The sequence below is a fragment of the Gymnoscopelus microlampas genome (assembly GCF_963454915.1).
Source record: "Gymnoscopelus microlampas genome assembly, chromosome: 3".
Taxonomy (NCBI): Eukaryota; Metazoa; Chordata; class Actinopteri; order Myctophiformes; family Myctophidae; genus Gymnoscopelus; species Gymnoscopelus microlampas.
This window is the reverse complement of record NC_139940.1, coordinates 23,735,832-23,762,665: the sequence shown is the minus strand read 5'-3', so window position 1 is coordinate 23,762,665 and position 26,834 is coordinate 23,735,832. Positions and strand designations below refer to the sequence as shown.

Sequence of the window (26,834 nt, the reverse complement as noted above, 5' to 3'; positions counted from 1 at the left end):
ATGTGTTACATTATGTGTTCAGAATCAGCTTTATTGTCACATCACAGGTTTACAGAAGTAAAAAAGTGGCTGAAATTGTTTTCGTGCATAGTTCCCATCGTTATTTCCATAGAAAAAAAGAAAGGGAAGAAGAAGGGGGGGCGGGCAAGGGGAAATGAGATCATACTACAAAAAGTGCTCCTCGGAGCACAGGTCTCCGCCAGGTCAGGTAGGTTATCGTGGCCTCCTGGTGGCGCTATAATAGGCCAATGTGAAAAGGGTGCCATTTCTTCTTAGGCCTTTGATGGCAATCGGACACTGCATTCATGATTTGAGGCATTTTGTTTGTGGTTAGCATGCAGGGGAGCAATCCAGGGTTAAGAACCTCACTCGAGGACCCCTCATGGTCATAGACATACAGTAGAGGATTCGATTCGGACCCTTGACCTTGGGACTCACAGGCTGCCACACTACCAGTTGAGCTATAGCTACGTCCAGCCTGGTGGTGTCTGTTGAAGATCATAAACTCTTGCCTTCTGTCATGAACCAAGCCCCTGTTTTCACTAACACAAGATCGGGTTCACAAACCATTTACCAGTAGAGAAATTGTATGTCCCCTCGGAACCGAAACTAGTGAAAGTAGCCGATCTACAAGGTCACAAAGCGTTGCTATCCAAAAAGTTGTGAGCTTGTAGATCGGCTATTTTCACAAGGAAATAGGGTATACATTGAAAATAACTACTCTCAAAAGGGCATTTCATGTTATCTTTAAAAATTGCATATGCATTAATTAACAAGGTAATGTTTTGTGCAATGCGTTTTTTGGGGCGGATTTTGTAACTTTTTCCCCGTTTTTTGGTTACTTTATTTCGGTTTTAGGGTTAGGGTTAGGTTAGGGTTATGCTATTTAATTCTTATTACTGCCTGATTTTACCGATTGATAAAAAAAAAATATATATATATATATATATATATATATATTTCTTTTTTTGCTAAATCGATTGGGTGGGCCAGCTATGTCCACCTGTGGCTACGCCCCTGCTCGGAACAGAAACTAGTGAAAATAAAAGGCAAAAGGCGGGAAAGGCATGATACTGACCATGATACTGGCATGATACTGATAATTACAATGCAACACTTTACTCAACAATATGAGCCGTTATTACATTATGAACTGTTATTACGTTATGAGCCATTATTGTCTCCGCCAGGCCGAAAGGCATGGCGAGAGAGTATGTTTTACCCCCTGTCCGTCCGTCCGTCCGTCCGTCCGTCCGTCCGTCCGTCCGTGTGTGTGTGTGTGTGTGTCCTGTCCGTGTGTTACCAGCTAATCTCCGGCAGCGTTGGCCCGCTCGCTGCGAAACTGTGCACACACACTCCCTGGATGCCAATTCAGAACCTCTGCCCCACATTTTTCACATGGACCTGTTATAGCGCCACCAGGAGGCCGATTTGTGCAAAACAAATTCTTTGACATTACTCCTACAGATTTTATCCAAACGTCATGCAAATTGTTACACAGCATCTCTAAAGTCATGTGATCAACCCAGATCTGTCCGATTTCCCATATTCCATCCTGATTGGCAAAGGTTGGCTTCCAAAGTTTGCAGGATTGGTCCGTTTTGAACAAAATGCCTCAAATCATGAACGCAGCTTGCAATTTCCGTGAAATTTCACACGCACATTCCCACTAGGCCGAGGAAGAAATGCCACCCATTTCACATTGGCCTGTTATAGCGCCACCAGGAGGCCACAATAACGTACCTGACCTGGTGGAGACCTGTGCTCCGAGGAGCACTTTTTCTAGTTACATTATGAGTTGCTACAAGCTTGTTCAAAACACATTTTTGGAACAATTGGCTCAAATCGTGAATGCAGTGTCCGATTGCCGTGAAAGGCCTATGAAGAAATGGCACCCTTTTCACATTGGCCTATTATAGCGCCACCAGGAGGCCACAATAACGTACCTGACCTGGCGGAGACCTGTGCTCCGAGGAGCACTTTTTCTAGTTACATTATGAGTTGCTACAAGCTTGTTCACTGATGTTACTGGCTTCATCCAGATAGAGGCAATAATAGGACTTGCCAATATCCTCCATTAGTTTTTCTGAATGTGGTATGCGTACAGACTTTTAAAAAAAATTATTTATTTGATATGATATGAAGCTTGGCCAATAAGTCGATGTGTCGGGTTTGTCCAATCAGTAAGAATTATTTTAGCCGCGAGGGTCCACATCACGTAAAGTTCATCATCATCATCATGACATTCACATTCATTATTGTTTTTCTTATTTTTACGGAACTTCTGGTAATGTTTTAATTTATTGCATATTGCCCAGCTGTGACCACTAGTACAGCAAACCTTTGGAATCTTGGTACACAGCGGGACTTGCGAGACCCTGTCAATCTTTTTGTATATGCCCCAATTTGGCATGATGATTAACGTTTTACAGTAACGACCAGTGCAATAGACCAATTATTTGTTTACCAACATTGAGACTGGATGCACAGGTGATTGTTTCATGCAATAAATTCTCAACCTGTTTCGGGGTGCGCTGGTTTCAGTACACCCCAACCCCCTCTTGTGTGTTGGCTAGTGATGCGCGTCCTAGCGCGACCTGACAGAATGGGTTTCATTGCGCACATACTGGTTGCACGCATACTGGTTCTTATCAGTGTGACGTCGTCTGTTAAGGTGTCTATAAGCAGTAGCATAGTAGTTTAGGCCAGAATGGCTAAAACCACGCCGTAACACCTGATGCAAATCAAATGGATTAGGATAGCCTGGGAGGATGATTGCTTTGTTGTTAGGGCAACCGGCCAACCAATGGTTTAAACTTCATCACTCAGCATAAACATTCATGTTTATAGGGCTGACCTTATTGCGGTCCAGCCAAACATTTTACTAATTGTATCTTGTCAAATCTTGGCTAACATAATGGTTTTAATAACGATTTCCGTTTAATGCAGGTGATCATTTTTTAAGAGCAGGTGTCTTTCATATCATGTCTGTCTAGATTGAAGGTCTGAAGATCTGCATTCCTCTGCAATATTACATTTCTGTCAAGCTACTGTAAAGCATAAATCCAAGATTCCTTTTAACATCTTCAACTACAGTAAGTAGCTAATATAAGACCATTAGTAATATGTAGTGATTAGTTGTACTCCCTGTAACAGACCTAAGTAAACTGCCAATGAAGATTATCCAGTCCAAACAGACCGATGCCTCAGTATCCCTCTTAGCACAGCACTTTCCCAAGGAGGGTCATGGGTTAAGAGCCGTGGAATGGCTGCTGGAGAGTGAAAGGTCTCTGCATATCAGCACTGTCTTCGATCTAAAGGGAAGCCATTTCCTGTAGTTTCACATTCAATGGTGCTTCCAGGTAGCTCTTGTGGTCAAAGGCCCTGTTGAGGACCAGGATTCATTATTCATAGGTGGTCAGCACAGGTTTAAAGTACAGATGGAGAACATTGATTGATGGAAACTCCAAAGGAACCTATAGGCCCCTAGCTGCCCTCTGTGCTATCCAACAGCGTTGAGCCATACATGGTCCAGGTGCACATTCAGCATAAAAGGATACTGTATATACAGTAGGGCAAGGATGGAGAATGGCTTGGTGAATAATCATGGACTTGTACTCTATGGTAATTACATAGCTGACTCACAAATATCTGACACTTTGTTATGCTCCCATCATCCCATGATCTTCTAGAATAGGAACAAACTAGTACTAATAATTGTACTCTAATCTTTTATTTATACAGGGACTGTTTTACTGAGAATCCATATTTCCTTAGACTTCCTCCACTTTAATTCTGCCACACATTGCAGACCTTGGATCTTTCAGTAGGCTTCAGCCATACAGTAGTCTTCTATTGTTGGTCACTGAAACAGTTGGGGAAAAGTGTTTAGCAAAAGGACACTTTACTGGTCAATTCAGTAGACCCCCTGTTTTTCAAGACAGTCACAAGAAAACCTTCTCCAACCTTAAAGCTTAAAGGACCGCTTCACCCATTTTCAATCCATCTTCATATAATTGGTCGTTACTAATGCTCATTATAACATGTCTTCCCGGTCTGTGTCTCAGTGGAGCGTGATTTGGTAACCAACCGGAGCTTTGTGCAAACCACGCCCCCGGAGCTCTCTGTTGTGTAAAGCGAGCTTGCTTTGACATTGAGAGAGAGAGCGCACCACCACTGTTTAAAAAAAAGAACGAGCGATTCGAGTTGATATTTAAGATATGTTTGGAGTGGAGTGAGGAGATAATTACGGCTACAGGAGCATATCTCACGTGACTGAGAACGGTACATACCGTAAACTGTACAGGAAAATAGGGCATGCATTATTGTCTCCGCCAGGCCGAAAGGCATGGCGAGAGAGTATGGTACCCTGTCCCTCTGTCTGTGTGTCCGTCCGCGTGTGTCTGTGAACAGCTAATCTCCGGCGCCTTTGGCCCGGCCGCTGCGAAACTGTGCACACACACTCCCTGGATGCCAAAGCCGAACCTCTGCCCCACATTTTTCAGATTGGCCTGTCTAATAAATAACGATGATGTTGTGACAACAATTTTGCGGGTTGTAAAAACATATTACGGGCAATGCACGTGACAGACAGAGACCGTCAGGAGTGAGTACTGTGTCATGCAGTGACGTATCGGTAGGCAGAGATCTCTGATCGTCTGGCAATGCGAGACTACTCTTCTAATAAATTTAGGCTGGATGTGGCATTCCGCTCAGGCAATATAGACCATTATTTTCCCCTTTAGAGTGTCTTATATTTTGTAGGACTGAGTCATCCAACCAAGCGGTAGACAGAGAGTCATCATGAGAATGAACAACTGAGAGTGCAGCAGAACAGCACAGACATGAGCCACAGTTCAGCAGAAGCAGGCGGAGCAGCTATAGAGAGTGCAACACTGCAGAGCAGAGCATTTATTGTACTTAATGGCAAAAAAACATGGATGTACAGTCTGTTTGTAGAATGTAAAAATGCTGACACTTGGGGTACAGCACATAGATCAGCAAAACTAAGAACTAGCAAAAAATACAACGGGACGAAAAAGCTTTGGAATCAAGCTTTCACAAAACACAATTAGGGATTGTTGCATAAATTCAGCATGTCTTCAGAACATCATACTCTATGTCACAAAACACACCAATAGGTGTACTATAAATGTGGGTCGAGTACCTCACGCAAATGTCTAATGTACAGAAATCATATCTACAGCAATGAGACAGCCACTACTGGAAAGTACAGTATTAGGTCTACTGTAAACCCAAGGTCACTTTTTATTGTTGATGAAATCATGTTTAACTAAAACACCTTGCCGCATTGTGTACCGCAGAACATCAGCAAAAGCTTTCTTAGACCTTACATATTGAGCTAAAGAATACCACTGCAGTAGGAAAAAATACTGAAGGACTGCTGAACTGTCTGTTGTGACATGGCCTTGATAATGTATTTCTTAAAGACTGTCTGCATGGTTTGTCGTCAAAGCTGATCTCGTGGGCTGGCATTGGCTTGAAGCATAATTACACATTGGCAGAGGTTTGGTATTGGGTTGTGTAGTTAAATCTGCATTTTTTTTACATGCCCAAAATAGGGACACCGGCTTGTAAGTGAAAGGTTATTGATCCTGGCAAGTTTTATGATGCATTATACACACGCATGAAAAGAAGGAAGGTCACACATGAGGAAGAATCACTCTTCTATGTAGTAAATGTCAAGGGCTTGGAGTGCAAAGGCGTAAGTGACATTTTCAGAATTTTACAGGAGTGCAAAAACAACACAAACCATTTAGACGGCCAATTTTAAAAACGCCTTCTAAATCCTGACCTAAGTTTTCTGAAAAACTTCAAATATTTATTCAGAAATGACAAACAAATGATGTTGCTATATACTGTACATATACTGTGCAACAAGATCACCAAAAGGGGTTCCCGGCTTGAAAGGTATAGTTATGTAATGGGGTTCCAGGTCTAAATGGGTTAAGCAATCTATACTTTTATGCAGATTAGACTTCAAGGAATTAAAAATGTAAAAGACATTGCCTACTTGATACTGACAAGATACTGACCATGATACTGACCATGATACTGACCATGATACCGACATGATACTGACCATGATACTGACCATGATACCGACATGATACTGACCATGATACCGACATGATACTGACCATGATACCAGTGGCGCAGCCAGAACGCTAGTATAGGCTGGGCCTAGGCAGGAGCAGGTGGGCACGCATGCACGCGTGCGCAGCAAAATCGATCGGGTGAGCCAGCTTTCTATGTGGGTGGGCCACATAGAAAGAACTTTAACTTGCAGCCTTGGGAATAGATTCTTTCAAAGACCTGAGAGACAGGCTATTGTAATCTACCTTTGTCAGGTAAGGTGAGCGTCTCAAAAAACTTTATGAATGATGAAATAGAAAATGTAATTGTATTTTCTCAAGAATACTCGAAAGGCCTTGTTCTATCTATATGGCATCACTAAACATCATGTCATTGCTGCTGTCAAGCACGCACAATCCATGCCAACACTGCTCAATGAGGAACCCAGCACATAAATCTAATTTTAACCCACGGTGGTAACTAGGCTGTTAGGCTGTTACCACTCTTTGATTGTAGTGTTGCTAGGAAGTTGTGCTGGACAAAACTGACTGTGCTGTGTGGACAAAGAAACTTCACCTGTGTTTCAAATGGCATGAGAGTGAATAGATGACAGAATTGTCATTTATTTTGGGGTGAACCGTCTTTCCATCTTACATCCTCCCCACAGTTCCAGTCAAAATCCTCTTCCTGCGAGACGCTGAACCCCAACATCACTGGTGTTTCCCCTTTGCTGTGGACGGCAATCCTGAACCGGCAGTCCGTTGGCTCTACAATGGATCGGCGCTCACCGAGGGTCGCTACACCTACACTCAGTTTATCCCCGACTCAGATGATGGCTCTGAAAAACATGGCTGTCTGTTCCTAAACAAGCCCACCCACCTCAACAACGGCCACTACACTCTAATTGCAGAAAACAAGCTGGGAAGTGACCAGTCCACTGCCACAGGGAACTTTATGGATAACCCCTTTGACCCCTTCGATCCTGAAGGGATCATTCCAGGTGAGTTCCATTGAGATGTTGTTGAATATTAGCAATCTTATTCCAGTGTCTTACCCCTACAGTATGTGGAAAGCTATTGACAGTCAGTGGTGTCATACACGAAGTACAGTACTTGAGTACATTTACTCAAGTACTGTACTTAAGTACAATTTTGAGGTATTTGTTTACTTTACTGGAGCATTTACAGTTTTCAGTACTTTCTACTTCACTCCACTTCATCTCAGAGCCAAATATTGTACTTTTACTCCAATACAATTATTTGAAAACTTTAGTTACTAGATACTTTGTAGATTTTGATTATTATTACAAACCATACATTAACCACTTCAGCCCTATATGCATTTCGGCCTTTGAAAATAGCCGATCTACAAGCTCTATTTTCAAAAGATTTTTATACAATTTATACATTTGAAAACATGTGAAAAGGGGACATTCTACATGAGTACTTTCGACTTTTGGTACATTTTGATACCAATACTTTTGTATTTTTACTCAAGTGAATTTAGAATTCCGGACCTTTACTTGTAACAGAGTATTTCTACATTGCAATATTGATACTTTTACTTAAGTAAAGAATTTGAGTACTTTTTCCACCATTGTTGACAGTACATAATGTTTCTGTGTACTTACATACACATTTAATTAATTACTTGCAAGTTAAGTATTTGTAGCATTATATTTAAATATGATACACAGTGAACAGAGATTCATGGGCTACCATGTGGTCCTCCAGGAAAACAAAGCTTTGTCAGTGTTGTGAGACCTGAAAAGCAGTTGAGTTTGAGGACTCCTGGGAAACATGGAACCCCCAAGGAAAGCCACTGGAAATGTCTTGAAGAGAGACAGTGAATCCACGTGATACTTAAGGAAGGCTCTACTGTCTGTCAAATTTGTTAACATTTTGATCTACATGTAATACCGGCTGAGGATTTGCAATGTTTCTGTCTCCTTCTGGAAAATGGTGCGTTTCTGATCCTACCATACCCTTAATTTCTTGGGCAGTTCTCGAGGCTATTGTCTGTAGTGGCAGAGGGCAAAATGGTTGTAGTTGTATATACTGTATGTGTGTACGACTGCATAACCACATGGACGATTTATTATAGGGCTGAACAAAATCGCAATATGAACTGCAATTTTGAAATCGCAGGGGCTGCAATTCATTATATAAGAGAGAGAGCGGGAGGGGGGGGTGGGCAAAATGGATTTCTAAACTGGATGTTCTAGTGTTTTAGGTAATATTTGATCCATGAATCCAAAACAGTCACTCTCAATTCGAATTTAAGCAGGTAGCTCAGTTGGTAGAGCACTTAGTTTTAGACCACATGGTCATGGGTTTGAATCCCGGCCACTGCCAGCACAGTGTATGAGTGGTGTGGCAAATCGTGCAATTAAGTACTGGGAGATGATGGTACTGTAGGTGTAGCGCTCCATCTGACATTGCAACAGGGATAGAATCCTGCATTCTCGGCTGATACCGACAAGCCTCTATATGACCTGATTACTTAAATGTAAAATAAAAGGACCATGTGTTTTGGGGAGAATTTGGGGGTGGAGGATATCCTTGGCCTACTGGGAGTGTGCATGCAAAGTTTCTCCAATGTAACATTTTACACTGTCACTTCGTGCCGCGCAATGAGCTTGTAGATCTGCTATTTTTGAACATCTTGGCAAATCTTTCAATATATATATTTTTTAAAGCGAACATTTTTACCTCAAATATTAGCTTCTGGGGGTCCCTGGAACAAAATATTTTTAAACGGGGGTCTGCGACCAAATACTTATCATTTTGGATATATATATACACACATACATACTGTACATACATATGTACATATACACACACACACGTTTTTCAGAAAACTGTTTCTGGATTTAGAAGACATTAGAATCGGCCTCTGGTCTTAATGGATTAATGACAAATGCTGATACGCTACATTATTCGTAATGTTTTGCTCTAGGTTGCTGCTTTGTGCAGGTGAAGGCCATCATAGTGTACTATTGAGAGAGATAGAGAACGAAATGCCACCAGCTGATAGTTCAAAAGGAGGATAATAAATACCCAATTAAAATCTGCCAACTGCTTGACCAAAATATGACTTTAGGATTTAAATAACAGTGATTTTGGGATTCAAGCCAACATGGACTGTCAAGACGTTGAAAACTCAGAGGGGTCTCTAGACCTTTGACAGTTTCCAACACCTGTATTAAAAGTAACTTACAGGTTTTCTATAAGATATCATATGTATGTTTTGATAAGCTTGTTCCAATAATGATCCACACAAAAGTTGGTAGCAGTCTGATCTACGGTGTAGGAGATGTGTTTTTCAAAAAATTCGAAATGGCAGAAATTATAGTCCGACAAACCTGAATAGTTCATTTTGACCTTAATCATAGTGCCCCCATCAGGACAAATGGTTTGACCAATTGGCTGCAACTGCAAGTGAAAGCTGTGACTGTAATTAAACAGTGGTGGGGACCTTAAGGGGCTTGACACAGATGGTCTATGAATGGGGTCATCCTACTATACATGTGGTGGTTAGCTGGCCAAAACACTTTTAATTCAAATATTACTTATCCCAGGGGGTAACAGTAAGAGTAGTTTAGTGCAGTGGTTTTCAAACCTTTTTAATTTTTAAAAGAAGTCTGTGTCGGGTAATGACTGTATCCTATTTATAAATGTCACACTCTTTGTGTCCTTTCTCTCCACATGCTAGTCCTTAACGTGGATCCAAGTAAGACTTGATTGATTTTATAAAATAATTGTCTTGGAAATCTCATTGTGTTTTCATCTCTATACTGTATATAACCACTTTTTTCCACTGTAAGCTGTGTGTGTGATTCTCAAGCCTCATGGCATTTGTCTTTGTCCAACAGTTCCTACAAAGAAATCAGATGAGGATGTTAAAGAGAACATTGAAAGTCGAGTGTTTGGGGTAGGTCTCATAACGCATTGGAACTTTCACTGTATAATCGTGTTTGAACAAATACAGTTGCTAAAACATATTGTTTCAATGCTTATGATACAGATTCATCGTCTCTCTGAACAGGTGTCAGTGGCAGTGGGTCTGGCTGTGTTTGCCTGCACCTTCCTCCTCATAATGGCTCTGGTTGTTAACAAGTGTGGGCAGCACTCCAAGTTTGGCATTCATCGTAAGTTAACATGTGACACATCATTTCTGTTGACATGCAACCTAGAGCAACCATCAGCGCTGATTAATCTGTACTGTATGTCCAAGGGGATTATTATACTGTGTGTCGAGTGTTTGGGGTAGGTCTTGTAATGCACTGGAAATGTAGCTTTCAGTGTATCCTCATGTTTGGACAAATGTGTATCAATGTTCCGATGTTGCATCACTATAAAACCATGGGGTCCCGGCCTATAAACTGGCAAGACCAGCTTTCTGGATTTGGGTCTTAATCTTACACGTGCTAATTTGAATGTACAAAATGACACTTTTCTTTTTGAAAAGTGTCATTTGACTGAGGCAAAACCTACTGTAGGTTGACTGAGGCAAAACCTACTGTACTGTAGGTTTTGACTGAGGCAAAACCTACTGTACTGTAGGTCTGCATGACCAGATTTCACAATGTGCTACTAATATGTGGACGTGTGTGTGCAGCAGTCACAACTACTCATTCAATGGAGACATAGCGGGTGGGAACTCCTCTAGGAGCCATTGCCGATTCAAATAGGCAAAAAAAAAAGCAATTCCACAGACAATTGGAATTTTACTTTTTGTCTATGTAATTGCATTTCTTTTTTTCCCAGTCTATTTTGAATGAGCAATGGTTCCTCTACAAGCATCGAGGTGCTCAGAGAATAATGCACAGGAGGCCAACTAATAGAGGGTTTCCAATAAGCTGTAACTTTGCACACAGTCAGCCCCCCGACTGTGTGCCTGGCTAAAGTGCCTTAATTACTGCATGCAAAATGAACAGCATCAGGAACCACCTCCCCTAGCCATTGCCACTGCTGCTCTGGTGGAGGCATTTAAAAAGATGGATGGATGATGGATGGATGAGGCTCAGCTTGGAGCAATAGGTTCTCTTGGATGCCCCCCCCCCCTCCATCTCTCCCACCAAACCCCTCTCACAAAGTGCCTAAGTGGGCCTGATTGTCTAAGTGGAGCCCCTCCTGGACCTCTTTTTCCTTTACATTGCTCGCCTGCGTGCTCGCTTTCCGTTGTTCCATTTTCTAGCAGGTTGGACTCTGGGGGCTCTGTGGTTTGCTTTGCTGAGTGGGGTTTTCCAATTTGGGGTCACTTGTTTGGCTTTTAATAGGCACTACAGTTGTCCACCATTCAGGCCTGTGTTCTGGCCATTAGGTCATTTTTTGGGGTTCAATGCTAGCCTGATTGCTGCATTGTTGATGATGGGATTATTAGAGCTCGTCATCAACTGTTGTCATGGGACCAAGAAATATACAGCAATGTCGTGATGAAAGACAATCATTTCTGTGAAATGTATGGTGTAAATGGGATCTGAATTGCTGTGTTTGATGAACTTGATTTAGCTCATTGTGACACACTCCTCGCCTCATTAGGTTCATCAGTTTTGGGAACCGAGGATGACCTGGCTGTGTCTCTTCGTTTCATGAACTTCGGAGCCAGCCCTCCCTCTTCAGACGAGGACTCTGGTCTATCCAGCTTTGTGGAAAACCCACAATACTTCTGCGGCATCATCAAGGACAAAGACATGTGTGAGTGCAATTGCTGTAATCAACTTATTGTCACGAGTTTGTCATGAGGTTGGGTAACCTCCTAATCAATTCAAAGACATGACCACTATACCCATATATCAAGTATGATTACACACACACACACACACACACACACACACACACACACACACACAGTATTCTCTCTATCGAATGGTGGATAGCACAAACATTTTTGACATTCAAACCCTATACAAAAAACACTCCTGCAAATTCTACTTTGATATGCCCTTGAACATAGCACTTAACCTCAATATGTTCTAGTGGAGCAATTGGAGGTTAGTAGTGGCTGGTGGTGAATGATTGTGATTGTACTGGGGAACAATGAGATGTGTATGAAAGAGGGCACTGTAGTCGTTTTAAGTCCGAGAACCTATATGGATGATGTTCTTGTCACATTGTGGTCACATTTGCATCATCACCACAACATTGGCAAGGAGTATACTGTAATACTTGCAAATCTTAATTCATGAATAGGTGTCCAGCACATCAAAAGGCAGGACATTGTGCTGAAATGGGAGCTGGGTGAGGGAGCATTTGGTAAGGTCTACCTGGCAGAGTGTGCCAACCTCAGTCCTGACAGTGACAAGATGCTGGTAGCCATCAAGGTAAGTAATATTGTCTTCCTTACAACACATTTAGATGGATTAGAGATTTGCTGCAGAACTTCAAGGCCAAGACAAATAATTGTGTATAACTATTTGATAATAGCACAAAGAAACTACTATATATGATGGGGTGCGCTGGTGGTAGCCGACTGTCACTGAATAGTGCCTCAACCACAAAATCGGGACATCCCTGGTTGCATGCTCCTTCCTCTCTGTAAAGCACAGCACATACATGACCTTTCTGCAGGAGTGTTCACTGCATGTGTTTCATTGATGTGGCTTTGTGTCTTGCATTGGTAATAGCTTCTTGTCATTCTGATTATGTAGAAATGTAAACGTGTTTCATTGTTACACTCAATGTTGAGTAGCTCAGAAAATCAGTGCATAAAAAGTTATGTAATGTACTGTTCATATCTGTGGCACAGACTCTGAAGGACGCCAACGAGTCCACACGGCAAGATTTCCAGAGGGAGGCGGAACTACTGACAGTGTTGCAACACCAGCACATTGTGCGTTTCTATGGGGTGTGCACAGATGGGGAGCCACTGGCCATGGTGTTTGAATACATGAGACATGGAGACCTCAACAGATTCCTTAGGTATGTGGGATAACATAACCAGAACAATTTAGTTGTATAGATCTATTACAGTATGTTACCCTCTAAAGTGGATATATTTGATCAGTTCTCACATGCGGCCTCAGTAGGATTCAAGCCTAACAAAATCTCTGACCATGTTATAACCATGCTCTCAGCGCCGGCTCTGGGCTGATCAGCGCTCTAGGCGAGATTCCTCTGATGCGCCCTCGCACGTGTGCGGGGCCCGTTGTGTGTGTGTGTGGGACCCCGACTTTTTTTTGCCGCCTCTCCAAACTGCCGCTCTAGGCGGCCGCCTATGTCGCCTGTATGGACGCGCCGGCCCTGCATGCTCTGTTCACTGAGCTATACTCCTGCACAGGCAGGCCTGTTGGTCACAGGTGTGATCTGATACAGAATCTGCACAGACAGGCCTGTTGGTCACAGGTGGGATGTGGACAGTAATCAATGTTTCTGTCCTTGTTGAATCTGCCTTGAGCAAGACTGTGTACAATCTGCCCTTGCCTCTGAATTTGATATGTTTCTTTTCACCAAAAGTATAGTACAGGCAGCACAGGCTGTTCCATAAACAACACATTAGAGGTCACTATTGTTGTCAAAAACAGAAAGCACACACACAGCATCACAAAGTGATTGCTCAAACCAAGCCCATGGATTTCCTATTGTGACCATGCTCCAGCGAAAATTTAATTCAAAAGTTTCAACAAAAGAGTGGCTTCAACAAGTCATATCAACCAGCCCTTGAGCAAGGCATTCAAACTCGAACTTCTGCAACAGAGGTGTTCAGTGGAATTGGACAGTATTCATCAACCTGACATGATCACATGACGGGTTCATAAGTCCAACTGCTAGTGCTTGCTCCAAACCACACCTAAAGACTCGCTACTTTGCCCTGATGTCTACTCACAGGCCAAATTCCGTCAGCTGACTCCACAAATGGGTGATAGAAATTCAAATGCTCACACAGCTCAACAGTGTTGCTTCACAGTTTTGGTTTTATTTTTTTCTTCAAAACTGTCTATATTAAAACGGTACCTTTAAGAATTTCTGTCAATAAAAACATTGAAAAATATGAAACCAGTTACGGCAATTTGTGGAGCTGTTTTCTGGTTGGTTTTGTCAGCTTTTGACTGAAGTGTGGAACAACTATTTCATACCTGTGTCACAAATGTAGTCTTAAAACAAGTAATCTGCGATGTGTGGTGGATTTTCAACACTGGCTAGAGACACTTTTAATCATAAAGTCATACGTTTAATCTACGCAACTCCTTCAATAATACACTACACTCTACCAGCTCCAGACATGCTGCTGGTTGGTATGGTTATCTGGACCAGCTGATGAAACATATTCTTATACTGTATATATCTGTGTATGTAAAGCCAAAAGCACTCCACATCGTGTGCAAATGCCTTAATCGTCCTAAGAAATTAGGCAAAATTAGGCCAGTAATTGTAAAACATGGACAACATAAATCCCTGAGAGCCAACTGCTTCAACAAGGATCCAAGTAATGCTGGGAATCTGAAATTCACTTGGCACCTGGGAATGTCTCTGAGAAACCATTAGAACAGACAGAGTAGATGGTGCATGTCTGCCAGGTGTCCAGAAGAGACAGATTGTAAATGAAAGCACATGCACATAAACACACACTCTGTCTGAGATATATGTTCACCAATGGATGGAAATCGCATTTCCAGCAGACAGCATGGATGATGTGTCTCATGGCTCCACAATGCAGCTGCTTTTCCAACCCTACCACCTGCCTTTTAAACTAATAGTGATTGCATGGACAACTTCCTTTGCAAGAGGGGGGATAGCAGGGGACAAAGTGAGAGGCGGAATATTAGAATGGATGGTGATATATCAGTGGTCATTTGTTCATTTTTAAGTGAGAGTGGGTGTTTATGATGCACAAGGACAACTGTAGAACATTCAAGGAATGGAGAATTGCCATAGCACATCACCGAATTGCATTATTGCAAATCAATTCAAGGCTGGTTACAAGCCTTGTGCTTCATATTAACCATCATCGTTAAATGGCTTTATTATGGCGTGGTCGGTAATGCTTTTAAGATCTCATATTTTCAAAAATGTGCAATCTGCAGATTGCATGCTGAGGTCTTGTCTTTTAGGTCATGCAAGGTTGCTGCCATAGTCACTACACATTGATGAACCAATCATAACTTCATCATGTAGATACAGTAATTCTGGACAGCCAATAGGAACATACAATGAGTTGACAGGGTAAATTAAAGTATCCATCTCATCTATAAACTAAAATAAAATCCTGGAATGAGGTCTGTGTCAAAAGGTAGGGAGCGTATATTCCCCACTTGGTTGGTGTACTCTCATTGGGCTGTAGGGTTGTCAATTGATAATGTTAACAGGAACGTGCAACATGTAACTGGTACTTTTTAGAGGCTGCCTTCAAAGATGCTACTTAATGATTTCTACACATTTGGTTTGTTGATTCATGTTGACCATTGCCTCCATTAGATCCATATAGCAATGTCCCCTTGTATGATTGTCAAGTTCGAGGAGGAAATGGAAATCACTTAAGGGTGATTTACACTTAATTGTGGAAACTGTAACTTGTCACGCTGCAATGCGTCACGACTCACACGCTGCTATTTTAGGTGTGCGACACCAGCACGCAACCAAGTATACTATAAATCAGGCGTTAAATAAACTACTGTACTGTAGTTCCAGTAAACCAAGAAAATCTGGAACCTTGGCTTAAGCCTTAGGTAGACAGAGGTTGAGATGTTCTGTTGTTAACGACAAATAGGCTACATAATTAAGTGCAAAGTTCCCTGTTATACTTGAGAGCTGGGATTTCAGCTTCTAACGCAATAAATACAACTAATAAAAACTGAATCCAATCCAGTTTTGGTTACAATTAGGCATTTCTTGATTCTTACACATATATGTTTACACCACAAAGTCAAACTTTACAATGTCATATGACCCCAACTCAAATGCCTTCATCCCCTCTCCACACCTTTAGGGCCCACGGTCCTGATGCCTGCATATTGGAGGAAGTTAAATGCCCCCCGCTTGGCCAGCTCACTTTACCCCAGATGCTGCACATTGCTGCCCAAATCGCCTCAGGCATGGTCTATCTGGCGTCCCTACACTTTGTCCACCGAGACCTTGCAACCCGCAACTGCCTGGTGGGCGAGGGCCTGGTGGTCAAGATTGGCGACTTTGGCATGTCCCGAGATATCTACAGCACAGATTACTACAGGGTAAGGTGGTGGGAAAAGTGTCTGAATGCACTTAAATGGAAAGACCACTTTGGTAGAGGTTTGAGTTGTGTAGTTACCTTGCCATGATGTAACTAATGTAAAAAAAAAAAATATTGTTCCATTGATTAGAAATTGATGACTCAAAATATGCTCCTTATTGTACAGTGAAACAGCTCTCAAAGCCACTCAAAGCTGATTCAGAACATAGAACATAGATAGATAGAACATCACCAAACCAAGTACAGTTTATTTTCTTAATAAAAATGTTTACTTCCTGCTGATGTTACTATTTGAAGATCCGGATCCGGATCTGCGGAGTCAGTCCGGGTTTTATTCCTAATAAAAATAGCAAATCAGCAAGAAGTTAACATTTTTATTTAAAAAGACTAACGGTACTGGGTTTGGTTATGCTCTATGTTGCCTGAATCAACTTTGTTTGCGTTCGTTAACGTGCAAAAAGAGTGACTTTGAGAGCTGTTTCACCGTACAATGTCAATGAGCAGCATATTTTGAATTTCTAATCAATGGAGCAATTATTTTCGATTTCTTGTACACCTTTGGAGTTACATCATGGCAAGGTACCTACACAACCCAAACCTCTACCAAAGTCCTCTTGCCCTTTAAGAACTGTGATTTTAATGTATTCTCGTCATGGCCAAAACAAGACATTGATAAACAAGAGTCTAAAAGGTCCACTAGCTACACCCAACTGTACTAAAGTGGGTTGAACTGACCAATATTGTGGAAACGAAAAGAAAATTGGAAAATTTAACAATAGCCTGAACAGACCAGAATTCTTTAGTTGCCAATTTAATTTAACCTACACACAACAGTGTATGTGAGAAAGTTCCAAACATTTAACACACCATATCTGCGATAAGACACTGTTGAAAGTGTAGGCCTAAATTCTGACGTGTGGCCATATCTTTCTGCTCAGGTGGGTGGGCGCACAATGCTGCCCATTCGCTGGATGCCTCCAGAGAGCATCATGTACAGGAAGTTCACCACAGAGAGTGACATCTGGAGCTTTGGCGTGGTCCTCTGGGAGATATTTACCTACGGCAAACAGCCCTGGTATCAGCTGTCCAATAGCGAGGTAGGTTGGTATGGAGATGGCCATGCAACACTTTTTTAACTGTCCTAGTAATGCTTGTCAGTACCGTAGATGTTACAGGGGACAGTTCCAATCCCTAACCCAGCTACAGTGCATGTACACTAAGCTGCTGAATACAAGGGCATGGGTCTGTTTTGCCATGTCAGGGAGGACATTTGGACATGTGTATATGCGTGGGTCTTTGAGAGCTTTATACTCTCTTCAACACCAATCAATAAGTTTGTAGTAATTAAGGGCAGTCCAGTCCGACCCTTTAAGCTTGGGAAGTTAGAAGTGGGACTCTGTCGTGACCGCAACTGTGCCATTACAGCGTAGAACCCTCTCTCCTTTCAAGTGGAGGGTAGATCGCTTTTCCCATCCACTCAATTCTAATCTCATTGGATCTCATCTTTGCCCAGGGCCAATAAGCTTTAATCTTGTTAAGCTAATCCATCCCAGCCAATGAAGGAACAGGCATAATTATCATGTCGCCTAATAAGCTATGGCATGGATAAATCATCCTAAAACTCTCCATCATGGCATGTAGTGATTGGCAGCCATTTTGGGAGGTTATTATCCGTCTTTGTGAGGCTCTTCATTGGATTAGTCAGGGTTAACAATAGTGAGGAGGTTGGATCACCCTTGTAAATGGAGAGCTGAGGGTAGAGACTCTCTCTCTCTCTCTCTCTCTCTCTTTGTCACCAAGGTTTGCTTCAACTTACTTACTACTGCGGAAGTGTCAGAATAAATCAGTTAATTACCAGCATTGTGTTTGCCAAACACCATTAAAAGCTGAATTATGTTAATTTAAACCTGCCTGTCCTTGGTACATCATTAATGGCCATTATAAGCCAATAAATAGGGAGGAAACTCTAGAGTGCTCCATCACATTTTATGTACAGAGGACATTTTTACTCCACACCCGATTAGCAAATAATATCAATTTAGTTTTATCATGTTCCAATTAGTCGAACTCCTCATTTTCAGTCTCTGTTTCTCACTCTCATCATCACTTTCAACAAGACTAGCTCAAACGCACTGCAAGAAGCTCCTAGAGTCTGTGCTGCTCATTAGTGGCAGATGAAAAGCCACAGGGTCACAAAACGTAGTAGGGTTCATCCTGGATTATGAGATACCTTATGTGTAAAGTTTTCATTTCGGCACTAGGCCAGAGGATAGGTGATAGGTTCACTCATATAGTTAGGACTAATCTTACAGAGAGTATGATGTGCTTAGAGAGTTTCATGGCAATCTGCCCAATCGATTTTGAGATGCAGTATCTTGAGTGGAATTTTTGGCCTAATGGAGTCACTTCAATCTGTAGGGGCCATCGTCTGGGGAGCATGAAGGTGCACAAACAATTCCATGGCAATTCAGTCTGTAGTTTTTTTTAAGATATGTTGTTTGGGATCGTTAGAGCCGGGCTGCTAGTCTAGCAGGGAGGGATAAAAAGTCTTTTTATGTTTAAATGTTGCTACCTGATATTTCCAAACACCCTTTCTCCCTATCATTCATTCTGTTCCCCTCTTTTGTGTATCTCCATACTCCCTACTCTCTCTCTGGCTCTGTAAATGTTACACTGACAGGCCATTGAGTGTATCACGCAGGGCAGAGAGCTGGAGAGACCACGCACGTGCCCAAAGGAGGTCCACCTCTTAATGCAGGGCTGCTGGCAGAGAGAGCCCCACCAGAGGCTGGTCATCAAAGAAATCCACAGTCGCCTGCTGGCCTTGGTCAAGAACCCTCCAGTTTACCTGGATATCCTGGGTTAGGAGAGTCTGTCTGGGGGACAGAGTGCCAAGGTGTGGAGATCAGTGGCTGGGGGGAAAGGTGAATGAGGGGGGGACAGTGGAATCATGGCTGATCGCTGGGAGGACTGTTTGGTAAATGATTAGAGATTTCAAACGTACTCCTCTGTTTCTATCTCAATCTTCATTATGCAATGTAATTTGTTCCAGTTTGGAACTTTGGATTTCCATGGTATGTTAAGAGGATCAGAGGAAACACAGTAAAATACTCAGGGTTCTTTTAACTCTGTGAGTGTAAGAGTGGACCCAAATGGACCCGGGTCCATTTTTACACTCAGTGTTTTGTTTTCTTTTGTTTTTCAAAATGGACCCAGGTCCATTTTTATACTCATAGAGTCTATGTTCAAATTAACACAGTGAAGAGCATCGTGGATTAATGTGGGTTGAATGATTAATACTTAATTAGTTGATTAATACTTTCCAGTTGTTGTTGTTGTTGTTGTTGTGTTTTTCTTTTCTTTTTTCTATTTTCCCCAGCCATGATTCTTTTAGGACTGGATGAGAAACATCCTCTCATAACAACTCAAACCTGACCCTAATCACTACCCTCTTGTGTTACAAATTAAAAAAGGTGGCTTTTAGACCTGTCAAATGTTTACCACACTGTTTCATGGTGTATATGATATACAGTTTAGTTCATGGAGGGCCGTGCATGGAAGAGGGTTGAGTAAAGCCTAATCTATACTTTGTTGTGTACCGGTGTTGTGTGCTGAAAATAGCAGATCTACAAGCTCACAACGCGTCACATTGCGACGTGTTGTGAGCTTGTAGATGATACACAACCTAGTATAAATTGAGCATAACAGTACATATTCACTTACCAGACGAACTACAGCTGCTCTTCAATGATACGAAATGATGGGGGGTTGTGAAGGGGAGACTTGGCCAAGTTTGAGTCACTGCAAGTCATAAATGTGAGTTACTGTATACTACATTTTATACGACTAAAAAGTAGATAAACACTTATGATGTGACTGGCATAATTTTAAAATGGAACAATGATTATAAGAGGGCACTTGAGCGTTGGCCAGAAACCTTTTTAAAAGGTTTGTGCACAGCAGGCAGTAATTTGATACGAGTAGCGGTTGAAGTTGGATAAACTTGACTGTATATTATTCATTAACACTTAAAGTTGAATGATTCAATTTTCTAAAATTGCCATTTTTATTTTTTTATTTTGGTGACTTAACAAAAATAGTTTGTTTCTAATGTATCAGATCTCATGTGTCATAATATTTTTCAGAAAAATTTAAAAAAGAACAAAAAGGATTCTATCAGCAGTGAATGTGTTTCCTGGTGTATTGGCTACGTTTACATTGTTTATATAAATATATAATGCTGGTAGTTTTCCTGTAAAATACTATTCAATTTAAACAACAAAATACTTCCAAAGAACATTGGTTTGACATGTGGCCTGGCTGCAAGAAACACATCCATAGTACTGTGTGGCTTTTGTACCATTTACTTATGTTTAACATGCAATTTAAAGACCTTAAGCACGAGCGTTCAGTATCAAAGTATTGTTTAGCAATCTAATAAAGAACAAGTTGAAGATATACAGTACAGTAGCGCACTGCAAAATAATACACACTGTACAAGGAGATTCAAACTAATTCTGAATCTTGTTTCTTTTTTTTAATCAAAATGTGTTAACTTTACTATGAAAAGCAACATGTCTATAGTGACATTATCTTGATAGTCAAGGAGCAGTCTACTTTATTGAAACATGAAACTGCACCGCAAACAAATTATTTTATTTCACGCACACCACTGGCAGATGTTTTCACTTATAAAATATCAAATGATAATTAATACATTAATAAATTAAAGATTTAAAGTGCCAGGTTGAAAGTGGAATAAAGGCTAAAGGCCTAAAGATGAAATTATTTTTGCAGTGTAACAGATGGATGTAGTTGATTGAACGCCAGGAGGAGTGACAGATGGGGGTGAAAACAGAGATAGTGAGGCGCGTGACTGACCACCCGTCCAGAGGGAACGTGCATGTAGAAAACAAAGACAAAGCCCGCAGTTCATGTTGGATTCCCACCTTTAACCTACAAATGGGACGCTTTAAGGGGAAAAGTGGACATTTTAAATGCAAAGCTGACATTTTAAGAATAAAAACCATTGTGATGCCTTTGAATGTAAATACTGTATGTATATACTCTGTATCATTGTTAAAAGGACATTTCTTCTTCAAGTATTGTTACCCCAGCACTTTGTATATTGTTGGACCTTAAATAAAAAACAAATGATTAAATAATTATGTCTCCTGCCCAGTACTGTATCTTGCCTCTGTCAGTCAATCAAACAATCACTCAGTCTGTCATATAGTATGTCTCTGAATGTCAATGAATTACTGTCCACACTTAAGGCTGCTTAACAGTGCAGCTTCTATTATGTTGACAATGAGAGACTGAAATCAATAACCTGTACCGTCTCAGTGGAAAACTCACCGGTTACTGAAAAGGAATAATCACGTTTCATATTGCCTTCCGAGGGCTGCGAGCAAACAAACACCTTCCAAACATTCTAGACCAGCCTCTCCTTACCTCACACTTTCTTTGCTCTCACTGCGCTCTGTGGAGCCTCCTCTGGGAATGGTAATGGATTGTGAGTAATGCTATCACACCATCCATGCACCCTCTACATCCCCACCCACCCTTTACCTCTTTAGCGCAGTGTTTCCCAAACAATGGGCCGGGACCCTTTTCTTTTTTTTTTAGCACAGACCCATTTTGTCACAATATGTATTTTTCTTTTCTTTTCTTACAATTTTGTAAAATGACAGAACATTATTATTTTTTGTTTTTAATAATTCAAAATTCAAAGAACCTTTTCATCCCGACGGCCTTTGCGGCATGTCACTCCCCATCTCTCTCTCCCCATTTCCTGTCTACCTTCTGTACTATCAAAAAAGGCATAAAAAAGCCCAAAAATAAATCTTTAAAAGAAACTGTAGGCTATAGGTGATATTTTCGAATTGCAAAAAGGCAGATACGGACCATGATACTGACATGATACTGACTGGACACGGACCATGGTACTGACCATGATACTTACATGATACTGACTGACCATGATACTGACTTGATACTGACATGATACTGACCATGATACTGACCATGATACTGACGTGATACTGACTTGATACTGACCATGATACTGACTTGATACTGACCATGATACTGACTTGATACTGACATGATACTGAACATGATACTGACCATGATACTGACCATGATACTGACCATGATACTGACCATGATACTGACCATGATAGGCTACTGACCATGATACTAAGTGACCATGATACCGACCATGATACTGACCATGATACCGACCATGATACTGACTGAAAAGGTGTCTCAGCTAAGGTGCATGGCCAGAAACGCCACTGTGTGAGCTTTTAGTGGTCAGTCACAAAGACATTTTTTCAGCCCAAGAACCCCCTAGCTGAGAGACAGATGAAGCAGGGACCCCCACTACAAATAGTGTTGCAGATTAAACTTTTTTAAATTTCATAGATAGTTGGATAGTATTTCAGATAGTTAACCTTTTAAACCGTCAATATTTAGTCAGCTTGACCATTGGCTCTGTACTTGGTCTGCTCTTTTTTCCCCCTCTACACCAAATCTCAGAAAATAGCCGATCTACAAGCTCACAACGCCTCGCAGTGCGAGGCGAGTCTGAGGTTGTGAGCTTGAAGATCTGCTATTTTTGGCTAATGTTCATAATGACCCCCTGTAGTAACTCTGAGGATAGCCTCGATACCCAGGCTTTTATGTTTGAGTTACTCTGAGGAGGACCCCCTAGGGGTCCCGGACACCCTGTTGAAGACCCCTGCTCTAAGAAACATAAAATGTGGTGGAAGCTTTTATCCAGAGTACCACTCTGTGTTGACCGATATGTTTAGAATTTTTCAATTCCAAATGTAGCTCAAATGTAACTATGAACGCAAAACGCTTAATATCTGACACTCAAATGTAGTTATGATAAGAGCTTTTAATTGTCCTTCAGAATTACTAGACCATACCCGGTCGGCGCAGCGCAGCCGTGGGGGGATATGCGCACATGATGTGGCAACCCGGGAGGCAGTTCGTCCCATAGCTGGGCAGCCCCGTTACCATGGCGACAGTGTTTGACCACCTGATTCGGATGCTATCAATGCATAGAATGGGAGATTATCACGTTCTATCAGACCATTGAATGGGCGAAGTAGGCGACCTACCGTCTACCCCGCGATTTATCAGACCATTCAGTGGGCGTAATCAGGAGCTACTGACCTACCGACGGAGATGACTTAAATACTTTAGTTTCGGTTTTGGTTTTGGTTGTTTCGGTTTCGGACCATGACGGAGGCGCGCAGTCTCAGGCGAGGTGGAGCCCCGCGACGGGCCACCGAAGGAGCTAAGGCGACTGAGTTGCCGTCCGGAGCGGTGCGACCCTCGCCTGTGCCTACTCAGCGCCGTTCGAGTTATGTACCGATGTGGACAGAATCGTAAATATTGTTGTGGGGACTGCTCCGCCTCCGTCGGTAGGTCAGTAGCTCCTGATTACGCCCAATGAATGGTCTGACAAATCGCGGGGTAGACGGTAGCTCGCCTACTTCGCCCATTCAATGGTCTGATAAAACGTGATAATCTCCCATTCAATGCATTGATAGCATTCGAAGCCGGTGGTTTGACACAAAAACGCTAATAAGAAGCTGAGATTTGATGAAATTGAAAAACGGGCTTCGCAGTTGTGTTCAGATGGTAATGGTCAATGGCTGTGTGCAAAATCAGAGCAATTGGTCCAGGCAGTGAGGAGAACCGGGTAGCTTCACCTACCACTACAGAGAGACAAACAGACAGAGGTTACTAGAATTATAGAAGGATATCAGTCACTCTCTCAACCTTGGAGCTATAGAAAATGTTCATGTTGAAATGCTCAGCTGTTTACTGCATCGTTCTGCCCTCTCCTGTTCAGTATCACACACAGGCTTACTGTGCATACAAATACTAGGACAACTTTTTTACTACTCACTTACTGTAGTATTGACTATCACCTAGTGTCCAAATGGAATAACTACAATTGTAGGCCACCACACTTCAAATTAACACAAATACAGAAAAAGGTGAACATTGAAAGTCAGTTATTTTTTTTTAAAATACTACTACTAATAATAGGCCTATTAGCCTACAACTAGACAGACACTAGCCTCGGAAACCCAGCCATTTTTTTTGTTACAGACAGACACAAACTATTATTCTTATTTTCAAACATGTATGCTGAGCTCTCTCTCTCTCTCTCTCTCTCTCTCTCTCTCTCTCTCTCTCTCTCTCTCTCTCTCTCTCTCTCTCTCTCTCTCTCTCTCTCTCTCTCTCTCTCTCTCTCTCTCTCTCTCTCTCTCTCTCTCTCTCTCTCTCTCTCTCTCGTAGGAATACTCTGTTACAAGTAAAAGTCCCGGAATTGAAAATATACTTGAGTAAAAGTACAAAAGTATTGCAATCAAAATGTACTTAAACGTAACGGTAAATAGCAAGCTCACAATGCGTCCCATCACGACAATGTCCGAAATGTATATAAGGCTGAAGTGACTATACAAAAAATATACAAAGTAACTAGTAAAGTTTTCAAATAATTGTGGAGTAAAAGTATATTTGCCTCTGAAATGTATAGTGGAGTAAAAGTAAAAGTACAGAAAGTTGGAAATACTCCAGTAAGTACAACAAAAAACACAAACTTAAGTACAGTACTTGAGTTACTTGACACCTACTCACCAATGTAGCACCTGCTGGTTGACAATTCAAAGCGGCACATTTTCTTCATGTTGCTACTGCTCAGCAAAATATGACACATTGTTCTCACTGCAAAGTGCACGATGAAACGACACTTTGCTTCCTCTCATCTGGCTCTGCGTTTTTAGCACCTGCTAGGCCTCTTCTCTTCGTAGATGAGTGAGGCTGGGACTGAGGTTAGCTAGGCCTAGGCCAAGCCACCCGATCTACAAGCATACACAAGTGAAGCGTTGCCAGGTTTTGCGAAGGAAACAAGCGGCCAGCGACCAAAATAAACGAGCTACTTTAAATATAACATTTTGGGAAAATATTTAAAATGTTTTTAAACATTTTAACAACAAATCTTGTTTGGGGGTCCCTGGCACAAAATATTTTCAGATGGGGGTCTGCAGACAGGCCTTTTTAGAACCACTGGTTTAAACAACATTAGTGGAAGCTCAACAACAACAAGCCCAAAGTAAGTCGCTTTATGATAAGCGGACTTGGCAACATTGGTGAAATGATCATAAAGTATTCATTAATTCATTCATTTATGGTAAAAAAAAAAAAAAAAGATTGTTGGGAGAAAAGTAAGTAGAGAATCCAAGTCAAATCCAGCTATTTAACAGCACATTCCAAAGCAAAATGCCATCCAAGCTGTGGTGAGTTCTTTTTTATTGAAATTATTCCAGTGCAAATGGTTACATTTATAAAATAAAATGCACAATTTATTACAAAGGTTTAGTAAAGTAAGAATATAGCAAATTATAGACAGTGGAGAACAATTACGAATTGACATTTTAAAGGAATTAGTATTACAGAAGTTCTTCCAAAACCTATAGTGAATTATATCATAGGAAAGGTAGTATATAAATGGTTAAAGAGGCACAAATATGATTTAAATAAAATTCCCTAACATGCATTTTTTTGTGAGTAGTGATGAAGACACAATTTCTGTAGGTCCCAATATCACCTGATCCAAGTCTTTACTTCTTCTGTTTTATCAAATGTAACCTTCATTCCTTCAATATGAACAAAAGAATGATGATGAGTAGTATGCTACTGACTGACATAACTTTCCTGTTTCTTTAACCTAAATGTTGTTTTGTACAAGACATCTTAAGAAGCTGTAAAATAGTCAAAATGAAGTGAATTAGCCTACAACAGCTACAGGACCTAATAATAACAATAACAACAACAACAATAGCAGCAACAACAACACCACAGAAATAATAAATAAATCAATACAAAATGTGACCATGGAAAATCTGCCATTGAGGTTAATTGTATCTTATGGTAATTCATACAAATAGGGCTGAAAGTCTGATTCTCAGATTTTTCATGGGGTTATTGCAAATAAAAAAATACCACATGGGGTGGCTCCAAGCTTCCACAGTGGCAAAATTGTCAGCATGTTCTATCTTGTACAACAGAAAATGACAAAGAGAATAAAGACTCATTTGTACTTCTTGGCCTGCATCAACACTGTCTTCAGTTGAAAATACATATTTGTATTGTGCAAGATTGAGTATAAATTAGCCTCCACAGCAGCGTTGAATAAATTAATTCCAAACCAGTTTGGGTCGATAATACCACATCAGAGGCCAGTAATGACACAATTCCAAGAATCAACGGGGTCAAAATAGAGAAGTGTGGGTAAGATGATGACCTCAGAGGAAATAAAATCAATAGAAACCCCACCAAGGAGATGAGGTGCAGGAATCCAGACTGTGGGCCAAGGCTTGTTTTGTCAGTGATATAAGGAAAATATGACTCATATGCTCTATGTTCTACCCTTCAAAATACCTTTTACACATACTCTTATTCTCATACAAAATTGTTTGTGTGCCTATGTGTGTGTGTGCATGCGTACTGTGTGATTCTTCAAATGCACTATACAGTTGGCT

The 26,834-nt window shown here is 41.3% G+C and overlaps 1 protein-coding gene across 1 annotated transcript in view; it reads left to right on the top strand.

Moving 5' to 3' along the window:
• Positions 1–19,129, top strand: part of ntrk1 (neurotrophic tyrosine kinase, receptor, type 1) — a gene marked incomplete at both ends in the record, with an annotated part of 37,060 nt that extends 17,931 nt beyond the window's left edge. Inside the window, 10 exons of the mRNA XM_084052479.1 lie at positions 6,764–7,096; positions 9,811–9,828; positions 9,971–10,029; positions 10,144–10,246; positions 11,640–11,795; positions 12,291–12,421; positions 12,847–13,019; positions 16,024–16,264; positions 17,202–17,360; positions 18,944–19,129. Of these exons, the coding sequence (XP_083908605.1) occupies positions 6,764–7,096; positions 9,811–9,828; positions 9,971–10,029; positions 10,144–10,246; positions 11,640–11,795; positions 12,291–12,421; positions 12,847–13,019; positions 16,024–16,264; positions 17,202–17,360; positions 18,944–19,129 (1,559 nt within the window). The remainder of the gene's footprint in view (positions 1–6,763; positions 7,097–9,810; positions 9,829–9,970; positions 10,030–10,143; positions 10,247–11,639; positions 11,796–12,290; positions 12,422–12,846; positions 13,020–16,023; positions 16,265–17,201; positions 17,361–18,943) is intronic.
• Positions 19,130–26,834: the final 7,705 nt, after the last annotated feature.